General features: G+C 53.0%; 2 protein-coding genes across 2 annotated transcripts; one reads left to right on the forward strand and one right to left on the reverse strand.

Annotated features, from left to right (window-relative positions):
• Nucleotides 1-136: 136 nt before the first annotated feature.
• MAST1 (microtubule associated serine/threonine kinase 1) lies at nt 137-24716 on the reverse strand. The gene is made up of 26 exons (XM_055543355.1): nt 24634-24716; nt 22886-22974; nt 22336-22411; nt 20094-20172; nt 17859-18019; nt 17664-17739; nt 17281-17490; nt 15162-15263; nt 14930-15062; nt 14783-14850; nt 11542-11621; nt 11244-11452; nt 8121-8259; nt 7865-7997; nt 7558-7723; nt 7353-7454; nt 6817-6939; nt 6193-6302; nt 4906-5084; nt 4581-4828; nt 4037-4237; nt 3620-3849; nt 3148-3270; nt 2885-3021; nt 1595-1782; nt 137-1496 (listed from the first exon to the last, which is right to left on the reverse strand). Exons 1-26 carry the CDS (start codon nt 24714-24716, stop codon nt 223-225), a joined length of 4719 nt encoding a protein of 1572 aa, XP_055399330.1. The 3' UTR covers nt 137-222.
• LOC129625273 (translation machinery-associated protein 7-like) lies at nt 12360-12666 on the forward strand. The gene has a single exon (XM_055543389.1). The coding sequence runs from the start codon at nt 12360-12362 to the stop codon at nt 12543-12545; it is 186 nt and encodes a 61-aa protein (XP_055399364.1). The 3' UTR covers nt 12546-12666.
• Nucleotides 24717-24967: the final 251 nt, after the last annotated feature.

Raw genomic sequence — 24967 nt, forward strand, 5'->3', positions numbered from 1 at the left:
AGGGTCCACCCAAGACCTACCTCCCCTCTTTATGGTAACTAGGACTGGAGGAAGTTTCACCCCTTAACAAGCACACAGGCAAGGGGGTGGAAACAGGATGTCCTGCCTTGCTAGGGGAGGAGGGGCGAGCTCCAGAAAGCTCACACAGCCGGGCGCACTTTATTTATATGTGTACATATGTATACAGGCGGCTGTACAGCACTGGGCCAGCGGCTCCCACTGCTATGGGCCTGGGGGCATGGGGCAGGGCGCCCCTTTTTTGGTCGGGCCTACTGAGGGCACAGCTTCAGCAGGGCACCGAGAGGTTGGCCCCACCTCAGGCTTGGTGGTCGGGCCCGGCAGCGAAGCAGGTGGGGCTGGGGGCCCGGCACTGCTGGGCACATTTTTTGTTGGGGCTTGGGAGGGGGTCTGGGGGTCTGGGGAGAGCTTGGGAGAGGCAGGTTTGGAACGAGGCCCGCTCAGCGTGGTCCGCTCCTCCACCACCTCCAGCACCCAGCGCTCCCGGCCCCGGAGGGCCTCAGGTTGGGGAGGCGCCAGGGGTGCAGATTCGGGCAATGCCTTGGAGTCCGCACTCGGGGTATGCACACTCGGGGGCTGAGACACCTCGGCTTTCGCCCCAGGCCGTACGGGCTCTACGACAATGGGCACGGGGGGCGTGCCTGCTTCGCCCGAGCTGCTGCGCCGGCCGGTCTCGTGTTCCTGCACCGGGCTCAGCGCGGACTTGGCCACGGGCCTGGCCGTCCCGCCCGTACCGTCCTCGGTCTGCACGCTCTGGTGTCGCGCGCCGCTGGCGTCCCGCTCCAGGGTCCGACCCCCAGGGGTCGTCGCGCGGGGCGGGGTGCAGGCCTCGGCGCCACCCGGGGACTCTTTCTCCTTACTTGATGCCAGCGGCCTGGGGGCGCCCTCGGGCAGCAGCGAGTCCGCGCCTAGGCTCAGGGGCGACTCCTGGCGGCCCAGGCGGCGGACGGCGACCTGCCGGGGCGCGCCTGGACCCTCGATAGGGGGCGTCTCGCCGTCCGACTCTGCGAGGCTATGCAGCGCTAGCTCGCCGTGGAAGTCCTTGCGGAAATCCGGGTGGCCCACCTCGAGGCTGTGTTTGCGCAGTGCGCCCTTCTTGTCGGCGCCCAGAGAGGCTCCCAACTTCTCCGCCGACTGCACCCGTTTGAGGAGCGGTGAGCGCGGGGGCTCGGCACTCTTCGGGCGCGGGCGCACCACCGGCGGCGACGAGTGCAACTTGGCCGGGAAGCTCTGCGTGGTGTGCGAGCTGCCCACCGTGTGGCCCGGCAGCGGCGGCGGCGACGCCTGTGTCGGGGACGGCGTGTGCGCCAGCGGCGACAGCGGGATGTTGCCTGCCGACTTGCAGCGCGCAGAGCGGTACTGGCGGTGCAGCTTCGGCGACAGGCCGTGAAGCGTACTGGGCCGGATGTGGTGCGACGCTGACGACGCCGGCGAGTTGGGCGTGCTCGAGGCGGGCGAGCTACTCTGGGACGAGGCGCCTGTGGGCGGGCGAGAGAGGGCAAAGAACTGGGTTGGCGCCGCCAGGGCACTGCCCTGCCCGCACATGCCGCCCGCCCCGCGCAGGTGCAGGGTCTACCTAGGTAGGCGGAGTCGGGCGTGGAGCGGTAGCTGTGGGTGGGCGAGCGCGCCGGCAGGCCGTGCGTGGGAGAGCCGGGCAAGCTGTCGCTGGACGACAGCGAGCGGTTCAACGACGACAGCGAGCGGCTAGTGTGCAGCAGGTTCGACTGCTTCGTGATCTTGCGGAAGAGGGAGCTGCGCTTCTTGCTGGAGGACAAGGAGGGAACCAGTTTCCCTGGACCAGACTCTAGAGCTGCCTGCTCTTCCCACTTCAGGGCCTCAAGCCACCTCCTGGAACCACCCACCCAATCTGGACCCTCCCTCTTCAAAAACAACACTGTTGGAGGCTGGAGAACTTCTCTTATCGCTGTCCCACTTGGCTCCTCCCACCTGGCCTACCCATTGCTTTTTGACCACACACAGTGCAAGCTAGAAACATTCTTCCAAACAGAACCAACCTATTCTGGCCCCGTCCACCTTTCTAGCCCCTCCCTCTACAGCTAAACCCACCTATCAGGGCAGGAAGAATTTCACTGGCCTCAGCCTGACGCATCTCACTCCAATCCCCACTGACTCTTTGTCCAGGCCAAACCCCGCTGATTAAAACAGAAAACTCTCCTGGCTCCACCCACCTCTCCTAACTCTGCATTATTTGTAAGGGAAGAAATTATTTCTACTGGCCTGGTATGCTCCTCCCAGGTAGAAGTCTCTTCTCCTGGCCCCTCCCAGTCTCTTAAATGCATCCAGCAAAACAGGGTCATCTCTTGGATGGTACCCTCTTGGTCCGTATCCGCTGGCTCTGCTCTACTCCCAGAGTTTTGGAGCTTGGTACATCTTCTTTTTCCAGCTCCTCCCACTTTCTCAGCCCCTCCTTCTCTGTCCTCTCATTATTGCTCTTCACTCGGTGGCCCCCAGGTGGCGCGAGTGGTAAAGAACCCGCCTGCCAATGCAGGAGGCGTGAGACTGGAGTTCTCTTATGTCTTCCCGATCCCTGGGTCGGGAAGATCCCCTGGAGAAGGGCATGGCAACCAACTCCAGTATTCTTGCCTGGAGAATCCCATGGACAGAGGAGCCTGGCGGGCTACAGTCCATAGGGTCCCAAAGAGTCAGACACGACTGAAGCGACTTAGCACACACGTACAGTGGCCCTGGCCACCTTTCCTGTGCACAACTTCCATTCCTGTGAATATGCCTTCTCCTGTCCTCTCCTATACCTATCCCACAAAAGCCCTGGCCATTGCTCAAAAACTGGAATGCTCCAGAGGGCCTGCTGTTTATAGCCCCGCCCACTGCACTTGGCCCCACCTACCTCTCCTGACCCTCCTTGGCAGAGGGCCTCTTGTTCCTCCGAGCCATTTTGGCCTTGTAGCTGCTGCGCCGTGCAGGACCGATACGGATGGAGGTGTTTTCGAAGGGCGTTGTGGTAACGGCCACTTTATTGCCACTCTGGAGTTAGAAAGGGGGAAAGTTCTCTGCTGGAGGCTGTTCTGGCAACTCCAGCTCCCCGGGACCTCCCTCACCCTTCACTCCTTTCCACTCCCCCGACAGTTCGCTTTTTCCCCATAGACTCACCTTAAGGATCAGCTCAACGACCTCAGGATGTACCATGCCATGCACCGGCTCCCCGTTCACGTGGGTGATGAGGTCCCCGGCACAGAGCCCTGCCTCCTGGGCTGGGCCCCCGTCCTCCACGTGCTGGGGACAGGGCACCCCACAGGGGCAGGATTAACAGGATTGGTAACAAGGAAGTCTCCCTAAGCTTCTGTTCCAGACACCTAACTCTGTAGGCACAGTATTTAATTATAACACCAAGCGAAACAACTATCATTCTTGCCAATTTACAAATGAAGAAACTGAGAGTCAGAGAGGAAAGTGACGGGGTGAGGAGGTGTCACAGAGGAGTCTCATTCAGGCTGCCTAGTTCCAGAGTTTGAGCTGTCCCTCATCCCTTGGAGCGGGGCGGGGCGGGGTGGGGGTGGGGGGCGGGGAGGTGTGGAACTCTCTCTCCCCACCGTAGAATACAGGCTCATCCATGACTGCTCACCCAGACAATGTGGTGTACACTGTAGACATCTGAGTCACCCATGTAGACGCGGATGGCACGCAGTGTGAAGCCATACTTCTTGCCCGAGCGTTGGATGGTGATGGGGGAGCGAAGTCCACTGACAGCCGGAGAGTAGTCCCGGCTGGGTGAGGAGTCCCGTGAGGATGGGTTGGAGGAGAGAGATCGCGGGGACATGGGGCTAGCCAAAGGTGAGCTCCCATGTGGGTCCACTGCAGACACAGACCCATGGTCAGAGATCAGGGCGGACTGACACAGCTTTCCCTGTGTCTGCTCCTCCCTCCTCCCAAGTGCAAGTCCCAGGGCTCTCATTGGCCCATCCCAGAGCAAATCATGGTGGACCGGGAAAACGCACCAATGGGGGCAGCCCATCCCCTGCCAGGTTGGACCCAGCATCACCTGCAGGGATCATGACAGACAAGGCAGTGGCCGAGGCTGACTTGATGACTTTGCCCCCAGTTCGAGAAGGCCGCTTCTCTACCGCGGGATCGCCTGATAGCTGCTGGTGCCGCGCTCGGCGCAGAACCAGGTCATTGGTGGCTCTGGGGCCTGATGGGTCCCCATCCTTAGAGGGTGGGCAGAGGTCGCCTGGGCGGTCAGCTGCAACACAGCAGGTGGGTTAGGGGGTCAGTCCAAGGGCATAGCCCTCTTAAATGGTGTTCCCTCAACATGCAATGCTCTTCCCACTTCTCTCCCTTGCTGGATTGTGAATTTCATAAGAGCAGATACCCTATACATCTGGAACAGCTCCTGACACAGAGAAGTGCTTAAACACATTTGTTGACTGATTGAGCATGGAATAGGGGTCTTTCTCATGTTGATGAGAATCTCAGGTTGGAGTGTGAACAGTACAGGAGAACTTGCATAAGCAGTAACCAGGCTTATTGAACGCTCATATATGGCCCCTGGGGAATTGGGGAAGGCAGCAGGAGGGGGCACTTACTAGCCTCCGAGTCCTCGGTGCTGGGGGTGCCATCCCCTGGAGGTATCTCTTTGGCGGCCCGCGCATCCAGCGAGCCTGGGGGGTCGGAGCTGGGCCGGGGAGGCCTGCGCAGCCGAGCCTCATCCTCTTCCTCTTGCGGGGTGCTGAAGCGGCTGGGCTCCAGCAGCGCCGAGAAACGGCGGCGGGCGCCCAACGGGGGACTGGCCTCCCCCTCCAAGAAGCTGGCCTCAGATGCCGAGAAGCGCTTGCTGCGCAAAGGGGGCGTTGTCAGAGGAGTTACTCCCCTTTGGGCCCCGCCCCCAAACCCAGCTCTGCCGTTGCTCACATCTCCGGGGAGCCCCCTCTCCAGGTCTTCTCGCGCAGGGTCAGGCCACCCAGGCCCTCCCGCTTGCTGGTCACCTTCTCCTCTGGGCCCTTGGCGGTCGGCTCCCTCTTGCTGGTCCCCGCTGCCGCCACGGGGGTCTTGGGCTCGTGCTGCGACAGCTGCTCCATACTGCTATACACCTGCAAGTGGTAGTGGAGGGAAGTCCAACCCCCAGGTTCTGCCTTCCCTCCTGAACCAGTAAACTTCCCGCTACTGTTGTTCAGTCGCTCAGTCGTGTCCAAGTATTTGCGACCCCATGGACTGCAGCACGCTAGGCTTCCCTGTCCTTCACTGTCTCCTGGAGTTTGCTCAGACTCATGTTCATTGAGTCGATGATGCCAACCAACCATCTCATTCTCTACCTCGCTACTGGAGCCTGCCAAACTAAGCTCCATCATAGTAAAGCTGGGTCCTGCCCATTTCTGGACCGATCCCGACCACCCACAATTCTTCAGTTCTGGCCCCACCCCACGAAATGAGGCTCTGACATATTCTAGATCCTGCCCTGCCCAAGCCCTAAAGAATTTCACCTCTCCAAGTCTCATCCAGTTATGCGTACCCTCTCCCAAGCTAGGTCGTGCACCCCCCTACATTGTATGTGTGCGCTCAGTCGTGTCCGATTCTTTGTGACCCCCGCTACATGCTGTTCCTCAAAATGAAATAGTGCCCAGCCTCGCCACAGCCTAGCTCCGCCCTCACTGCTCAATCTCTCCATTCCCAGGTCCTGACCCCGCCCGGTCCAGATTAGCCGCTTCTCCTGTTGGTCATTTCCATACTGTTCAGGTTCCCATTAGATTCCACTCAATGCCGAAGGCATCTTCCCTGGTAGTTCAGACAGTAAAGCGTCTGCCTACAATGGAGACCAGGAGATCGGGAAGATCTCCTAGAGAAGGAACCCACTCCAGTATTCTTGCCTGGAAAATCCCATGGGCGAAGGAATCTGGAAGGCTAGAGTCCATGGGGTCGCAAAGAGTCGGACACGACTGAACGACTTCACTCACTTTAATGCCAAAGGCCACTTCCAAGACTATGCTGCTTCCCCCCACCCCACCCTCTCTGCCACTAGCCTCATCATGCAGATCCTCACTCCCTCTGTAAATTCTCTAGTCTGAGACCTTAGGTCTGTGTGCCTGCTCCCCACAGCCTCCTGAGCCCCTGCCCACTTCAAGCCCACCTCCATTCCCTCCCTCAACACCTGCCCCGCCCTCCCCCGGACTCACCCCATCCCTACCCCCCAATTTGGCCCACCTTGCTGAAGCGCGGGGAGCAGGAGGAGAACTGACGGATCTCCACAGGCTCCTCCTCGGTGGTGTCATCCTCATCGTAGGAGTTCACGTGGTGATACCTGTCTGAGCGGGCTGGGGTGGAGGTGTGGATAGTGACCGCGGGCACGTCCACTCCTCAAATCACACTCCCGCGAAAGTCAGGTCTAGGTCCTACAAGCCTGGCCACGCACACCCCTTCTCCTTACTAGTAACTGATTCAGACCCCGCCCCCACGCTGAGTCCCAGTCCCACTTTCTCCAAGGCTACATGTAGCCCCGCCTCCATAAAGCCACACCCCCAGACTCCACCTATGGTGCTCTCCACCCTGGCTCCGCCTCCACCAGCCCAGGCCCTTGGCTGTTCTGGGTCCTAGCACCGCCCGGTAACCCAGGCTCACTCCCAATTTTAGAATTTACTCCGGTCCAGGCTCCACCCCTACCCCAACCTCCTTTCTTCTCTGAGCCCCGCCCCTCTGCCAAGTCACGCCCCTGGCACGACCTCAGCCCTCTTCTCTGTTCTAGCGGGCTAGTCTCCTACCCAACTGGGTTCCAGCCCAGGCCATACCCAAGGGCCCCCTCAAAGGATTCCACCCGCTGTCCCTGCTCACTGTCGAAGTAGCTGGTATCATCTTCGGACTCCAGATGGGGGATGAACTCGGCCTTCTGCCTCAGCAATCCTGTCCAATCCAGGTCTCGAAAGAAACTGTGCTGCTTCACCTCAAAGGCACCGCCTGGGGAGGAAGGAGTGGGCTGGATCAGGGAAGGAATTTAAGCGACAGCTATGGCTAGCCCAGGCTTCACTGGTGACTCAGACTGCAAAGAATCTGCCTGCAATGCAGGAGACCCAGGTTCAATCCCTGGATCGAGAAGATCTCCTGGAGAAGGGCATGGCTGCCCACTCCAGTATTCTTGCCTGGAGAATTCCATGAACAGAGGAGCCTTATGGGCTACAGTCCATGGAGTCACAAAGAGTCGGACACGACTGCACAGCTAACACTTCAGGCTAGCCCAGTAGCCCAGCAGTCCAGCTCACCCATTTTCCCGCCCAGGGACACAGCGCTGGAAGCCCTGCTATGGACAAGACACCACTACCCACCCACCCCTGCCTCAAATCATATTCTCTGCACAGCAGACCCCCCCCTACCTGCACCTAGACGGATCAAGGGATTAGTCTGCAGGAGGCTGGATATCAGGTGCTGGGCATCCGTGGGTAGGGCCTCCTCCCCTTCAGGCCACAGGATGTCGTCTGCAGAGCAAGGTGTAGGGTGGGGTTCGCTTTTAGGTCCATGAGGCCTTGGGCCCTCCCTCGTTTCCATGCCCCCCTGCCTGCCCACCGCGGAGGCACGCACCACTGATGACCTGTCCAAAGAGCTCTTCGGGAGTGTCTCCAAAGAAGGGCACACAGCCCACCAGGAACTCGTAGAGAATGATGCCCATGGCCCACCAGTCCACCGGCTTGCCGTATCCCTGACGCAGGATGACCTCGGGTGCGATGTACTCTGGGGTCCCACACACCTGGGGGCAGGTGGTCAGCCCATGCCCTGGCCACAGGAGGGGCCTCCTGGGGGAGCAGTGCCCCCCCCATGCCAGGCCCAGGGCCCACACAGTCCTGCCGGGTCACTCCACCCGTGGTGACCCCCACTCCCGCACACACACCTGTTTGTCCAGGAACTCCCGGGCGTCCTTCTCAATGTGGCCTTCATAGAGGTTGGTGGTGAGGCTCATGAGCCCCATCTTTGAGAGGCCAAAATCCGTGAGCTTGATGTGCCCCATGGAGGTGATAAGGAGGCTGCAGAAGCAAACTGGGGTCTTAGAGGTGAGGATGGTCCTTCTCACTCCTGGCCCTTCTGTGCCAGGGCTCCCCCGACCCCCGAGGGACAGGGAAGGAGTGATGACGAAGATCAAGGCTCACTTGTCAGGCTTGAGGTCGCGGTGCACGATGCCGTAGTTATGCAAGTACTCCAGCGCCAGCACTGTCTCAGCAAAGTACATGCGGGCCATCTCCACAGGCAGTGCCCCAATGTTCTTCAGCAGGGTGGCGCAGTCCCCCCCTGGGGGTGAAGGAATGGATGCATGTGAAGAGGGAGGCAACCCTGGCCCAGAGCTGAGCACTCAGCAGGCAGCATAGCACCAAGTTCTCTTCTTACACGGCCCCCATTTCACAGCTAAGGAAAACTGAGGCTCAGAGAGGGCCCTCCCTCTCCCAGCTTCCGCTGGGAGTGCCCTCTGCCAGGCTTCTCTTGTTTTCTTAGCCATGCTCCAAAGTCAGCACAATCAGTTGATTTTACACAGGAAGGGATTGGTTTACACCCAACCTCAGAGAGAGGTTGGGTCAGGCAGGGAGTTGATGGTGGAGGTAAAGTTTGGTTGGGACTGAGGCTGCCCGCTTATAAACAGTCTGGGAGAATGGACCCTGGTCTGGAGTCTGAACCTTGAGGGTCTGAGGTTTTAAAATATAAATTACTTTGCCCCACCAGATTTACTGTCAGCAGCATTCATATTTTAGTCTCCCTCAGCTTCCATTTCTCCTTTTTCTCACACGGGTCAGATTTCCTTCCAGGTTTAGCTACTGGGTCAGCATGTAACCCAAGTTTGGTTAATGACTTTTCCTTCTTTTTTCACAAAGATTGCTAAGCTCATAGGATGTAAGCTGGGATCTGTTGGATGGTAACCTCACTATATCACTGTTTCATTTTATTTATTTTTGGCCATGCCATGTGGCTTGTGAGATCTTAGTTCCCCCAGCAGGGACAGAGCCCATGCCGCTTGCAGTAGAAGTGTGGAGTCCTAATCATGGACGATCAGGGAATTCCCTATCAAGCCCTGTTTACTGGGACGTCCACACGTGGGAGAATAGACCCAAGAGATGGAGAGAGTACTAATAACATAATTTGAGCACCTAGATAAAGCCATTCTTGAAGTTTTCTTTTTTTAACCACAAGTTGACAAATTTCTCTTTTTCCTAATTTTCCCTGAAGCTAGATTTATCTCAGTGTCAGAAAGCCCACAGCAACTTTCTCAGGGTGGCCCCAGGAATCTGAATCTGGCCATAACCCCAGATAATCCCTACACACATTATGCAGAAAACAGAGTGTCCATGGCCTCCTTGAGCTCTCTGTCCCTTGTTGCCATCCTCACTATATGAAACAACCTTTTTCTTTTTTAGCTTCTTTTTCTTGTTTATTGTATACAGTTTTATTGTATGTTTTATTGTAGGTTTATTCCCTCTGTGAGGGAAAGGTGTATCTGTCCAGGTCTCCACTGTGTCACCAGCAAAGCATGTGACATGAAGGAGATGATGAAGGGACATCTGTTGAGTGACTTAACGGTCAATTAAGACTTGGAGGTGGCACAGCTGTAGCCCTGTGAGATCATGTGTGTAATCGTAGTGCTTCTGTGTTTGGAAGATGGATGGATTAATATTTGGGATGGTTAGATAAACAGATGAAAAACATGTATTGGTGATTGGATGTTTGGATGGATGGTAAAGGGATGGATAAACTGATGGATTAATTGTGAATAAGCAGATGGAGTTAGACTGCTAACTAGATAAAATGAGATAGCTGCTAGAGTGGAGGTTTGGATGAATGAATACAAATAAGAATAGTAAATAGATGGATGGAAAGAGGGATGGATGGATGACAGATTAATAAATAGGTAAATAGATGGTGGTGGATAGATGGATGTTAAATAGGCAGGTGAATAAACAGATGGATGAATGAATGCCTAGATATAGAAAAAGAGGGATGGATGCAAAACAGATGTACAACACAGTGAACCCTAATATAATTTAGTTAATAATAATGTACAGTATGTGTTCATCAATTGTAACCAATGTATCACAAGATGTGAATAGCAGAGGAAATAGAGCAGGAGGGGAGTGAATACCTGGGAACTCTCTGAGCTTTCCAGTCAGTTTTTCTATAAACCTAAAACTGCTCTAAAAAAGGAAGTCTATTACTTTTTTTTAATAGATGCGGGGGCTTCCCTGGTAGTCCAGTGATTAGGAGTCTGCCTGCCAATGCAGGGGACACGGGTTCAATCCCTGGTCTGGGAAAATCCCACATGCCATGGGGCAACTAAGCTGGTGTTCCACAACTACTGAGTCAGCACTCTAGAGACCTCAAGCTGAAACTACCGAAGCCCAAATGCCAGTACTGAAGCCCTAGTGCCTACAGCCCATGCTCCAGAGAAGAGGCCCTGCAATGAGGAGCCAAAGCACTGCAATGAAGAGTAGTCCCCACTTGCCCCAACCAGAGAAAGCCCACAGCAACGAAGACCAGCACAGTAAAAAATAGATAAATCTTTAAAAATAAATGTAATATAATATTGTACATCAACTACACTTGAATAAAATAAATACAGATGTAATGGATAAACAGATACACAGATGGACAAATAGATGGGTAATCGGATGGATAGATGGAGAGATGGCATGTAGATATATGGATAGAAAAGTGGAAGGATTAGCAAATGAATAGATGAAAGGAAGGAGGATAGCTGGATGGATAATGGAATGGATGTACCCATACTGAGAGAAATTAAAACAGATAAATCAGGCTTCCCTGGTGGTCCAGTGGTTAAAAATTCGCCTGCCAACGCAGGGGATGCACGTTTGATCCCTGCAGGGAAGATCCCACATGCCGCAGAGCAACTAAGCTGGTGTGCCATAACTGCTGAGCCTAAGTGCTCTAGAGTCTGTACCCGCAACAAGAGAAGCCACCCCAGGGAGAAGCCCATACACGGCAACTAGAGTAGTCCCTGCTCGCTACCACTAGAGAAAACCCACACTCAGCAACGCAGAACCAGCCCTGCCACAAAGAAATAAATAAAAAAAAAAAAAAAAAAGAAAACATAAATCAATAGATGACTGGGTAGAAATAAACAGATGGAATGTTTGAACAATGGTTGGATGAATAAATGGGTGGATAAACTAAACACACAGGTGGATAGTCAACATGGTGACTGGGGTTTGGGCAGGCTACCCCTAGCGGCCATCCCCTCATCTTCCCCACAGCCCTGCAGGCGCCCACACCTTCCACATATTCCATGACCATGCAGAGGTGGCGCCGGGTCTCGAACGAGCAGAACATCCCGACCACAAAGGGGTTCTCGGCAAACGTGAGGATGTCGCGCTCCACGAAGGCCTGCTGGATTTGGTTGCGCAGGATCAGGTTCTGCTTGTTGATCTTCTTCATCGCGAAGCGCTGCCTTGTTTCCCGGTGCCGCACCAGGTAGACGGCGCTGCAGGGGGAGAGAGCGAGGACCGGCCGTCACCTCCGAGACACCCGGCCTCCGCCACCCTCCCCCCGCCAGAGCCCCGGGTGGCTCACCCGTAGGCACCATTGCTTATGAGCTTTATGGTCTCAAAGTCATTCTCTCCAGGCGGTTTCTTAGCCTTGGTGCTGCGGCCCTGCAGAGGAAAGATGGAGACCAGGACACCATCATCATCATCATCATCATCATGAGACTGAGACTCTTGGTATTCCACTTAACACATGGGGAAGTTGAGGCACAAAGTTGGTGAATGAGTCCTTCATCCAAGTGCCACAGTGAGGGAGTAACAAAGTCAGAACTTAAACCCAAGACTGGCTGACAGTGAAGTCATATAACAAACTTCTCTTAATTAGGAAAGAAACCTACAAAATGGCTAATCATCCTAATATATAAAGAGCTCCCAGAAATCAACAATAACATTAACAACTGAAGAGAAAAAATACGCAAGATATGTAAACTAGACTTAGAGCTGTTAACCATGTGAAAAAAATGTTGAACATCACAAATAATGACAGATAGGCAAGCTAAAACTACTCTAAGATACCATTTTTCACACAGTAGATTGGCAGAAAAAAAAATCCAAAAGCCTGGCACATTCTGTGGGCAAAGCTGTGCAGAAACAGATACTTCTATACCTTGCTGTTGGGAGTATAAATTGGTACAGTCTCAATTAAAGGTACTTGGTATATATCAGAATTACAAATGTATGCTTCCTTTAATTCAGCAATTTTCATTTTAAAAAAGTTTTTTTGCACTTTTGAATTCATGCTATAGATATGCTTTCACATGTGAAAAATGACAGACAGAGGCACAGGGGCTGGAACGGGGAGCTCCGCTTCCGGTGGCAGGGCCTGGGGAAGGGGCGGCAGGTGCCATGTCAGGCCGCAAAAGTGGCAAGAATAAGCAGCCCAAGAAGCAAGCCAAGGAGATGGACGAGGAAGATAAGGCATTCAAGCAGAAGCAGAAGGAGGAGCAGAAGAAACTTGAGGAGCTAAAAGCAAAGGCCACAAGGAAAGGCCCCCTGGCCACTGGTGGAACTAAGAAATCTGGCGAAAAGTAAGCTGTTCCTTGTGCCTGAGGCAACGATGACCCTTAGCGCCATTCCTGTTTAAACATCTGGATTCCCTGCTATAAAATCTATTGCCACCTATAGCTAGAATGAAGTGTTGCCTTGGAGCCTATTGTACATTTAAGAATAAACTTTTGTAAAAACAAAAGACAGACACATATTTTCTTACTCATTACAAGATTGGAAAGAACCCATACATAGGAAATTGGTTAAATAAAATACGAGGGGATATAATATAAAGGAATATTGTATTACTATGTTGTGGTTGTTTGTTTGTTTTTGGCCATACCATGTGGCACACAGGATCTTAGTTCCTGAACCAGGGACTGAACCCATGCTCCCTGCAGTGGAAACAGAGTCTTAACCACTGGACTGCCAGGGAAGTCCTTTACCACTGTTTTGTTTTTTTTTTTTCTTTTTTTAATGAAAAATATTTCTGTACACTTATTCAGAAAGTTCTCCAAAGTATTTTATTAAATGGGGGGAAAAACAAGGAACAATATGTACTGTATGGTTTTATGTAAAAAGAGGGGCAAAATATAATTATATTTGAGGTAATATGGGTACGGGGGACAAGAGTGTGTATAAGATTTTTTGCTGTATACCATTTTTGAAAATAATTTTTATTTTTCATAGGGACAAGAGATTTATTACATTAACAGTTCACAAAAAGATCTATGAGGTTTAAAAATATTGAACTTCTATGTTCCTTAGAACGTAGCCCAAAAAAGTTTGACAGAAACGTTGGCAGAACTACAAAGAGAAATTACTCAAGACAAACTTAACACATCTCTCTCAGAAACTATCAAATCAATCTGGCAAAAAAAGAAAAATGAATAGGAAGATGGAAGATTTGAATCACTCAATTAACAAGTTTGATTGAATGGAATTACAAAGGATCCTACAAACAACAATTAAAGATAAATACCTTTTTAGAGTTTTAGACTTTTGAGTGATGTCATTCCATTACCTATTCAAAAAATTAAATGGCATATAATGGTATAATGAGATTTTTTAAAATACAGGACAGATGTGTGTGTGTGTGTATGTGAATTCATAGACATAATCTGAAACAAAGGACACAAACCCAAATGCTTTCAGGGACCAGGCATACCAGGTGAGAGTCATGGGTGACTGGGGTGTAGGTAACCCCGTATCATAGGCCAGCCCTCATTCAATGCCAGCTGGTTCCATCACAGTCTTGTTAGAACTTTTGATTCTTTTTAAAAAGGCACAAACCCAGATTTTACCTTTAATCTTCTGATTTCTATATTTTGTTTCACACTTTTGAAAACACTAGGCAGCTCAGAGAAAACACATGTATGGCCATTATGGTGGGTAACCTCCACCAGACATGGGGAACATCTACCAAAGTGTGGTTGGCCTGTGGGTAGAATTAAGTAATTTTTTGTGTGAGTTGTTAGCACACAGAGACACTTAACCCATTCAAAAGTCCATACAGATTTCTTCAAGAAATTAAATATAGAGTTACCATGTGACCCAGAAATTCCACTCCCAGGTAGATACCTAAAAGAACTGAGACAGTTGTTCAAACAGATACTTGTACACAAATATTCACAGCAGCACTATTCACACAATAGCTAGAAGATGTGAACAGCCTAAAGGCGCATCAGCGAACAATGGATAAACAAAATGTGGCACATACTATTCAGCCACGAAAAGGAACGAAGCACAGATTCATGCCATAACATGGGGAAGCCTTGAAAACATTATGCCAGCCACCAAAGGCCACAGAGTGAATAATTCCATTTATATGAAATCTCCAGACCCAGCAAATATCCAGACCCAGTCTCCATAGAGACGGAAAGATCTGGAAAGCAGATCAGTGGTTGCCAGGGGCTGTGGGGGAGGGAGGGGACGGAGAGAAACTACTTCATGGGTACAAGGTCTCCTTTTGGTATGATGAAAATGTTTAGGGGCTAGATGGTGGAAATGGCCTCACAATGCAGTAAATAACAACAAATTGTTCATTTTAAACTTAAGTGTATGTTTAAAAAATTAAACATAAATTTTATGTTTTGTGTATTTAATCATGAAAAGAAAACTGCCTGTGGAGGAAGAGCTATTATTAACCCATTTTACAGGTGGGGAAACTGAGGCTCAGAGCGGGGACCAAGACATTTGCTCAGCCTGAGGACCAAGAGCCAGGCGGTGAGCCCCGACCAGTAGGGCCGGACCAGCTCGTTGCCCACGCCTCCGGGCCTCACCTCAGAAAGGTCGTCCTGCTCGGGTGTGTTAGAACCGCCACTGTCTTGCTCCTCCAGGTGCACCACATCTAGGAGGGGAATGGGAGTGAGTCAAGGCCTGGGTCCCAGTCAGCCCACCCAGAGTCCCCAGCACCGAGCAGTCAGCACCTGGAAAGGGGTCACGGGTGAGGCCCAGCTGGCGGATGATGTAGCGGGGGATGTCTGTCTTGACAAGGTGGCCCTCCTTAGCATGGCCCTCAGCCGCCTCCAGCAAGTGGTAGAACTCCTCGGGGTTGAATTCCTAAGGCAAGGCAGGGTGAGTTCGGGGTGACCTCCAAGGGGCCCTAGCCAGCCCCCCACCTCCAGCACCTCCTCCCCTGCCCATGCCCAGCCCCCTCACCAGGCATTCCAGCAGCCTGGCTGGACGTGAGATGATAATAAGCAGCTTCTTCACCAGCTGAGTGACGAAGGCCACCTCTAAGCTCTCGGAACGCTCATAGGCCTGGGATGTGGGCACAGTGCGAGTGGGGTTCACAGGCGCCTTTCCTGGCCAGGCTCCTCTTCCATCCCCACAGGAAAGGACAATTCTGCTGCTACTGTCCCATTGTACAGGTGAGAAAACTCAGGCCACATGGTAGAAATCATCATTATTGTTGTTATAGCAAACATGGTCCTAAAATGTTCAGTCATTCAATCTATCTTCAAAGCAATTCTACAATCCAGGCCAAGTTAAAAATTCCTCTGCCTAGCATCCTCTCTCCTCGGATCTCTCCATGGCTCCCGACTTCTCCTATTTTGAGTCTCTGCTCAGCTATCAACTCCTCATGGAGGCTTGCCCTGACCCCCTCCAATTCAAAATTGCGCCCTACCTACTGCTAGGACCCTCAATCGCTATTACTCTGCTCGCATGTTCTTGTTTTCTATCGAACAGGCCATATATTAATTTCTCTATCATGCCCATCAAAGTCAATACTACAACCAGCGATTGAAACCTGCTGGGTTCCAGCAGTGAAAGCGCCGAGTTCTAACCCCCGGACTGCCAGGGAAGTCTCAGTAAAATTTAAATAAGGACAGGATCCCAGAGGGCTAAGCCAAGCCATACTGGAAACTGAATCAAAAGAAAAAGTGTAGGGACTTCCCCGGTGGGCCCAGGTTCAATCCCTGGTGGGGGAGCTAAGAACTCCCAAGCTGTGTGGTATAGCAAAAAAAAAAACAACAAAAAAACAAGTGGGGCAATCTTTATGTGTTTTTGTTTTTCAAATGATTAATGGTTTTAATAAAAACACTATTGATTAGTTTGTTTCCATTAAAACCAGGGAAGTAAAATTATAGAAAACTTTGGTTTAATTATAAAATATTTTAACTTAACATTAAGTTTTTTTAAATATAAATTTATTTATTTTAATTGGAGGCTAATTACTTTACAATATTGTATTGGTTTTGCCATACATTAACATTAAGTTTTAACATATTTTCTTTTCAATTTGTTCAATCATTAATGTTCTAAAGGAGGAAAAAAAAAATCACCTGCTTCATCCTACTCTCAGTCGTAATGTCACCCAAGAAGGCAGCATTTGAGTAGAGACCTGACAGAGGTGAGCGAAGTTAAATTCCTGCTTCCTGGGGGTGGGGTAGGGATAAACTGGGAGACTGGTACTGATGTGCTTTCTGTACGCTAAGTCACTTTAGTCGTGTCCAACTCTCTGCAACCCTGTGAACTGTAGCCCACCAGGATCCTCTGTCCATGGGATTCTCCAGCCAAGAATGTTGGAATGGGTTGCCATGCTCTTCTCCATGGGATCCTCCCAACCCAGGGACAGAACTCAAGTCTCTATGTCTGTTGCATTGGCAAGCAGGTTCTTTACCACCAGTGCCACCAGGAAAACCCCGTATATAAAACAGATAACTAATAAGAACCTACTGTATAGCACAGGGAACTCTACTCAATACTCTGTAATGACCTATATGGGAAAAGAATCTAAGAGTGTATATATGTCTATGTATAACAGATTCAACTTGCCGTACACCTGAAATCAACTATACATCAATAAACATTAATTAAAACAGTGGGGAAAAAAATGAAAGAAACTTTGTTTGGCCAAGCCACGCTGCCTGTGAGGTCTTAATTCCCCGACCAGGGATAGAACCTGTGTCCCCTGCATTGGAAGCGGAGTCTTAACCACTGGACCGCCAGAGAAGTTTCAAGAAACTTAAATTATTAATAGTACTGTCAATATCACCATGTGATATTGTGAAAATCTTGGTATAACAATATAGTGATTTTGATAAAGGCGAAAGGTGAATTTTGTGGGGAAAAAAATGATTCCTACTTCCTCCATCAGATCTAGAGTCGGGATCTAGTCTTTCTCCTCCACTCTTCAGTCTTCGGCTCCACACCAGCCACTTGGCACATGTTAGGCGCCCCCTGAATGGATGTGGCGTGAAGGAAAGGATAGGGACATTGGGCCAGTTTTGGGGGTTCAGAGCCCGAGGTGGGGTTGGCCCCTCGGGGTACTCACGTCCTGCAGCAGCTTCTCCAGGTTTTCCTGCAGTTCGTAGAAGTAGACGGTGGTAATGAGGCCATCTCGGGACTTGGTCAAGCAGTCTCGAGCCAGCTCGATGATCTGGTGGTGGATGAAGCTGAGAACGCCGTCGGCCAGCGGCAGCACGCTGTCAGGTTCGTAGGCGCGGGCGAAGTCGCGCAGCTTCTCTTCCATCTGCGCGGTGGCCTGCGAGAGGGAGGGAGGCAAGGCGGGGATGCCCGCGCGGGGCTCGGCCCGGAGGTTGTTTCTGCCAAGAGCCTGCACACCGCGACGCCGGCCACCAGGGGGCGCGCGGAGCTAAGGTGAGCGAGGGCTCCGGCCGCCCCGCTTCCCTGCGGCCGCCCCCGGCCCCGCCTCACCTTCGGGAACCTCTCCTTGTAGACGTGGTTCATCATCACGATTTCGTTGTCGTAGGAGGAGGGGGATCGCCCGGGACTGCGGAGAGAGAAGCCCATTGCGTCCAGCCCCTTCCCTCCCAAACTGCAGACGAGGGTCTCGCAAGGCACCAGCCCCCAGACCCACCAGGTTGTTCATGGAGGGGGAGGCAGACCCACCTGAGGCTCCGCGAGCGAGGCCGCACTGCAGGGGAGCGGCGGCCGCCATCCTCGTCTGTGATGCTCTCGGTGCTGCCGAAGTGTTTGGAGAGGAAATGGAGCTCATCCACGGTGGGCTGGTAGGGCAGCTGGTGCAGACGCTCCTGGGAGGAGCAGGAAGACTGGGGGGAGGGGCAGGGCCGGGGTCAGGTCCCCCCACAGCTCGGGACCCTGGCCTGGGGCTCCCGCGGCTGGCGGGCCACTGAGCAAGGCCAGAATCTGGACCTGGCTTATGATCCTTGGATCCCAAGGCCCAGCTTGGGATTCCTGGCGACAGACAGGGGAGCAGGGACACAGACATGAGTGTGGCCCGAGATAGCCTGTGAAAACCCAAGTCAAGTCACAGACGCCTCTTCTGTTCAGAACTCTCCAGGGCTCCCACCTTACTCCTGGTGAATGTCTAAGTCCTCTCCATAGCCCACAAGGTCTTTTCAAGATCTAACCCTGTCTGCCACCACCTCCTCCCACTCTCGCCGCCCCCCCCCCCACCCCCCGACACACACACCCAACCTGCTCTGCTCCAACTGCACAGGCCTCCTTGATGGTCTTTGAACAAGCCAGGCACAGTCCTGCTTCCAGGCCTTTGCACTGACTGCTCCCTCTGTTTCTCCCACATCTACTATGGATCACTCCTCCAAGTCTTTGCTTTAAAGTCACATTTTAGGCATCCTCCTCTGACCACACCCATCATTCTCTCTCGTTTCCCCAACTCGCTTCTTGCTGACTTCTTGTCTCCTGGCTTACTACTGTACATCTTATGACTTATTTGTTATTACTTTCTGCTCCTCCAGAGCAGGAACTTGGTTCTGCTTAGTCCCTGGTCCGGGCATGGCATGCAGTTGGGGCAATGACAGACCCAGACATCAGTGGAGAAACACAAGGACAGCCACCTGATTCTGCTGGCAGAATAATCTTTTTCCACATGACATCACTCACTTTCCTGCTTAAAACTCCCCATCCCATCATTACCTATTAAAATAATCTCCTCAGTGCACATAATCTATGACATGTGTGCCTGTGTGCTAGGTCACTTCAGTCATGTCTGACTCTTTGTGACCCTATGGACTGTAGCCCACCTGGCTCCTCTGTCCTTGGGATTCTCCAGGCAAGAATACTGGAGTGGGTTGCTGTGCCCTCCTCCAGGGGATCTTCCTGTCCCAGGGATGGAGCCTGCATCTCCAACATTGCAGGCAGATTCTTTATTGCCAAGCCACCGGGGAAGCCCAATATTTGACATTCAGAATCATAATTTCAAATATTAATTGTTCAGACTAAAATTTTCATCTAAAACAAAAAAACCTTTCTCTGGCTTCCCACCACATTTAGGATAAAATCCACCTTGCCACCCTGGCCAAGAAGCTACAGCGTGAGTGTTGCTGCCTGCGTCACCTCCATTCTGCCACTTCCAACCCAAAGCTCCAGCCACACAGGCTATTTTCACCTTTCCCAATGTGTGAAGTTCTCTGTTGCCGCTAAGAGTTTGCACATGCTGTTCCCTCTTCCTGGAACACTCTTCCCTCCCTTCTTCCATCTGCCAACCCCCTGCTGATCCTTTGTCTTGGCTTCAATGCCACCTCTTCCAGGAAAGCTTCCTTGACCCTCCCTCCAGCTTAGTCAGGTGCCTCCCGTCTGCTATCATCACCTTGCCTTATGCTACCCTCATCACAGCTCTGACAACTCCGGCACCCCAAGTTGTGAATGCCTTCTTACATATCTGACTCCTCCCATGAGGGCTCTGTGAATCCTTGGGCCCTGGTCCAGCTTGTAGAGCCCCACCTGCCACATGAAAGTCATGTGATAAATGTCTACTGAGCATCATACCAATGTATGGACAAGCGAACCAGAGAGACAGGTCTGAAAGGAGGCAGACGGAGAGACAGACTTTGCGTATTGCGGTGGGTGAGCAAATGGTTCCAGGTGAAGGATGTGGCCTGGCCCTAGCCAGCTGCAGACACTTGGGCAAGTGGCTTAACACGTGAGCCTTAATGTCATTTATCTGTAAACTGAGTCCACAGTAAGTAGGATCCCCAAAAAGATATATTGAAGGTGGAGAACAGGAACTTGGAAGAGACTTGGAACATGAAAAGATGGACAGGTGACACCTTTGGAGAACTAGAGAAACCCAAAGCTCCTACTAAAGCCAGTCCAGTAGGCCCCCTGCGGCTCCCACCCACTGGCCCCGCCTGCCACACTCACCGAGACAGTGGAGCTGGGTGTGTTGGTGCCATAGCCAGATGAAGGGAGTGAAGCCAGAGACCAACGGCGTCCATCCGCCCTGGAAACCAGCCAACTTTCTCAGAGGCTGCCAGGCCCCATCAGTCCCCCCACTCCTCAAGGTGTGAGAGAAGCCTCTGACCATGGCCAGGGTTGGGGGGTGGGAGGATACATTTATGCTCTGAGATCCCTGAAGGCCCTCAGGGTTAAGGAGGTAAAGAAGAAATCTACCAGCCAGGCACCCGGGACCTGGAGCAAAGATCAGTCTCCTCTGCTCCTTCCCATGACCCTCATCCTCAAGCCAAACAAGCCCCCAGAGTAAAAAGTCCACTCAAGGAAGTCATCCCAGAGGGACCCCAAAAGATGACCCCTAGAGGATTCCCTCCGAGAAAATTCTCAGAGGAAGATCATTTGAGTCTTTTCAGAGAAGAAACTTCCCTTCCTCATAAGCACCTACACACTGGCACGGGATCCCATAGACACAATCACTCTTCTGGCCATATCTAATCCTGTTACTAGTATGGTTGAGTTCACACACTGAAAGTCACACACATTCACACCACGTGACTCTTCAGCATAGATACTCACAGGCATTCACTAGGTTGTGTATGTGTGTGTGTGTGTGTGCGCACTAAGTCGCTTCAGTTGTGTCCAACTGTTTGCAGCCCCATGGGCTGTAGCCCGCCAGGCTCCTCTGTCCATGGGATTCTCTGAGCAAGAACACTGGAGTGGGCTGCCATTCTCTTCTCCAGGGGATATTCCAGACCCAGGGATTGAATCTGGGTCTCCTGCATCGCAGGCAGATTTTTTACCATCTGAACCACCAGGGCAGCCCCTCACTGTCCCATTTGTGGACCCAAATATTACGGTTCCAGGCTAACACACAATCACACATGCAAAATGAGACCTACACTTACAAAGACACAAACAGAGAGACCTGGTACTCACACTCTGACATATACAGACACACACTCCCCCACACACTCTAGTCTGTCACATTAACATGACATACACTGAAGACACCCTCTCGCACTCAGTCACACATTCAAATTCTCACAGGGCTACACACCCATTCACACTCCCACACAAATTACACATTCACATGCAGTCACGCATGGAGGTACATGTTTCCTCAGCTATTCACACACACATTTACAACCCTACCAGCACACAGTCACACACGTTCACTCTCACACCCATGGATCCATGTGCAGGCGTGGGCTGCCTCACGTATTCATGACCTCACAAACACACACACATCCACATCAGCGCACAGATTACACCTTCACAGGGACACACACTCCCATGCACTGGACTCCTCTCCTCAGGCAGTGTCCTGGCTCAGCTCACTCTCCATGTAGGTGACCACATCCGGTCCAATATTTTCTGACTCCCCATTGCCCTCAGCTGAATTCCATGGTCGAGGGGGAACCCCCACCCTCCCAGAGGAGCATCCTCTGTCCCCCCAGTCTCCTGTGACTCCCCCCCACCAAAACTGTCACCAGCCTTTGCAGTGATCTGTGTTGCTTGCCCAAACTCAACTCCAAGGATACAGAAGGGATACGGTTCACCCCATACCCCAGTTCCCAGAACACAGTAGCTGTTCAGACGTTTTTAGAATGAATAAATTTCGATGAAAAAGAGATCCGCAAAACACCCTGGTGAATCCTAGACGTTTCCCCCTCAAAATCAAAGATTCTCTCTTTCTCCCCCGATTTTGCCAAGGCTCCTCAGAAAATTCATCTCAGGGACACTCCAGAAACCCACAGAACCTCCGGAGGGAAATCTGATATTCCTCCTCTTGGGTCTTCGGGGGAAATAGCCCTAGGCGCCCTCCCCCACATCATGGACCTAGTCTTTCGATGGGTAGCAAGCAGTCTGAGCTTGCGCACTTCATCCCTGCTACCCTGTCCTGTTACTATGGGAACGCCTGGTCTGGAGAGCCAGGCTTGGGAGACCAAGACCCCGGGACCAAAGCGCAAGCGCTTTCGCTCCGCGGCAATGGAAGCCCCGCCCCTTCCCCATTCTGAACAGGCGACTGGCCTCGCCTTCTTGTGGTCCCGCCCCTAATGCTGGGCGCCAGTTCCCGCCAGGACTTTGGGGCCACTCTGCCGGTCCCTCAGGCTCTGACTCAGATGCAGTGATGAGGGGAACAGATGGTGGCCCAGACGGTGGCTGGGGAGGGTATGGCCAGGGTTTGGGGGCCCTGGGGAGAGGGACTCACCTTCGGGAAGAGGCAAAGGAGAAATGGGCTGGGGTGTTGGGGGAGAAGTTGCGGGGGCTGTCCAGGGGGCTGCTACCTGTGGCAGAAAGAGGGGGATTTCAGGCCTGGCGTGGGAGGCAACCCCATCAGACCTCCTGATCCTCAAAGCGGGTTCCAAACAGCAGCTTGTCTCCTCCTTAGTCTAATCTCACCCGTGTATGAGTGGGCCACTTACCTTAGCTGTGGCCCCTCCCCCCAAAATGTTTTGGCTACCAAGTCAGCCCAGCCCCTCCTCGGGTCGATCCCGCCTTTTTCTGGGGAGCCCCGCCCCTTAAGGATGGCTCTCCTTTCTGCCCCATCCCCTTTCCAAACAAGCTCCTCCTGGGCCTCCGCACACAAATGCCCGTCCCTTTGCGGAACCGCCGAGCCCACACAAGGATGGCCCCGCCCCTTGTCCAATCAAGGTCCTCTGTGTCCAGACTCTGGACCACGCCTCCTGTGGCATGGACACACTCCTCTCCTACGGCCCCGCCTCCACTAGTCTGGCCCGCAAACCCATCACCTGTCTTACCCAGGTGTCCTGGCAGGGGGGAGTGGGGTCGCGGCAGCGTGGGCGAAGTGCTGGTCAGGATGAGGCTTTTCCGGTTACTGGTGCGGCAGCTGCGGGGAAGGCGAGGCAGGGAGCCGGACCCGGCCGTAGCCCAGTGAGTTTGAGGGTTCAACCCATCACCTTCCCATCTCAGATCCCTCCTACCTGTCTCCCAACCGAGTGGGTGCTCGAATGTGCCCCCAAAGGACTGCTCAGAGGAGGAGGCAATGGAGGACTGTGTATGGGAGAGGATGCATATGTGATGTGTTGGTGCAAGCCTCCTGGTGTGGATGGATCACATGTGACCATGTATGGGGTCATAGTCATGTCCACGTGATACCAATGGAGATTCTCGTGTCTATGTGTCTTTGGGTCTTTGCATGACATTTGCTGTGTGGATCCAGGCTTGGCATCAGGTATTGTGAGTTCAGCACTGGGACCACTCGAGTGTGACATCATGTGTGACAGTCTTTGAGTTTATCTTGTGTGACGTGACCTGTGGCTTTGTGTGTCTGTCTGACACAGTCTGTCTAGCCACTTTTCCATGACTAGATAGTGTACCTCATGCATGATTTCTGCTGTGTCTATACTTTTGTGTAGCAGTTGGAGTCTGTATGAGACACTGTCCTTGTGTCCGAGTGTGGTATTCACCATGTGTGTCCACGTATGGCATCTGTATGTGTGTGATGCATCATATAGATGATCTACACCTCTCTATGTGTGTGAGTTTAACACCCTGTGACACTGGGCACGTCTGAGCATGCCACCGTGTGTGACACAGATGAAAATGTGTGAAAACCTGTGGTACTGTGTGTGTCTCTGACTCTCTGGGTCATTCTGTCATCTGTGTGACACAGCATGTGACATGCTTAGGTGATAGTGTATACTGTGACATTGCACAGATGTCATTGCCACATATGTGTCTCTGTGCATCTCAGATGGCACAGTCGGGTGTGTGTGTATCACCACACAAGTGACATCTTCCTGGGTGTACGCTGCACTGCGCCTGCAGACTTACTTGTCTGTGTGATTCTGGAAGTGTCCCTGTGTGTCTGTGCGTGCCTCTGACCTATGGCCACTGTATGGCTGGGAACTCGCTGGACTCCCGGGTGTATCTGGGACACTAGGGCTGTTGTGTGTGTGTGTGTGTGACATCATGTCCTGCGTGACTCTGTGTGTCACTATTTTTCATATGAGGCTGTGTTCTTTGGGAGGGGCGGCTGGGCTATAATAAAAGCCCCCCCCTTTCATTCTGCACCTCAGGATCCCAGCTTCCAAAGAGGGACCCTTCAGCCCCTCCACTCCCTTCACCCCCCGCCCAGAGCAGTGACTGAGCATATTTGCGCGGCCAGAGCACGCGGCATGGCGGTGGGGGGAGGCCAGGCTGGGGCCATTGTTCTGAGGGTGCTAAGCCCCCCACCCTCCCCTTCTTCCCCTACTTTCGCCCTCCGGCTGCGGGAGCCCGCAGCACCAGCAGACAAAGGCGCCGCAATCCCCCACCAGGCGCAGCCCCCTCCCCCCGCGGCGATCCTTTCTAGCGTGCAGTCCCCCCGAGTCTCAGCCCACACTGCCCCCCATTTAGCCCCAACCCCGGCAGGAAGGCTCAGCGCGGGCACCTCTGGCGCAGCTGGACCGGGTGCAGCATCCCGGGCCCCGCCCTGCAGCAGCAGCAGCAGGAGGGCGGCTTTGGGGGAAGGGCCGGGTCAGGGTCTGAGGGATCGGGGGTCTACCTCTTGGTCCGGCGGAACATACTGCCGCCAGGGAAGGAGGGCATCGAAAAATTGGAAAGCGCGATCCAGAGAGAGTCAGACATGACCCGGCGGCGGCGACATGGTGGCAGGTGCGGCAGCGGCAGCGGCGGCGCGGGGAGCGAGCGCGCGGGGCGGAGGCTGGAGCCGCAGCGGGCAGGGGAGGGCGGGGGAGGGGAAAGGCCTGCGGCTACCGCCCGCCAGGAGGGGGCGCTGCTGGACACCAGCGCGCCTGGCCCCGCCCGCGCGCGCCTGGCGCCCCTACCCGAGCTGGAGAAAGGGCCATCAGCCCCGCGCATCTCTCCCCCAGGGCTCA

The sequence above is a fragment of the Bubalus kerabau genome, chromosome 1 (genome assembly GCF_029407905.1).
Source record: "Bubalus kerabau isolate K-KA32 ecotype Philippines breed swamp buffalo chromosome 1, PCC_UOA_SB_1v2, whole genome shotgun sequence".
NCBI lineage: Eukaryota > Metazoa > Chordata > Mammalia > Artiodactyla > Bovidae > Bubalus > Bubalus kerabau.

What these genes read in the sequence shown, in the direction of transcription:
- LOC129625273 (XM_055543389.1), top strand. Translation starts at nt 12,360, where the DNA reads ATGTCAGGCCGCAAAAGTGGCAAGAATAAGCAGCCCAAGAAGCAAGCC.
- MAST1 (XM_055543355.1), bottom strand. Translation starts at nt 24,716, where the DNA reads ATGTCTGACTCTCTCTGGATCGCGCTTTCCAATTTTTCGATGCCCTCC. An exon ending in ATGTTCCGCCGGACCAAGAG is followed by an intron (nt 22,975 to 24,633) that starts GTAGACCCCCGA and finishes CCTTCCCCGCAG; the next exon opens with CTGCCGCACCAGTAACCGGA. An exon ending in CTTTGGACAGGTCATCAGTG is followed by an intron (nt 7,455 to 7,557) that starts GTGCGTGCCTCC and finishes CTTGCTCTGCAG; the next exon opens with ACGACATCCTGTGGCCTGAA.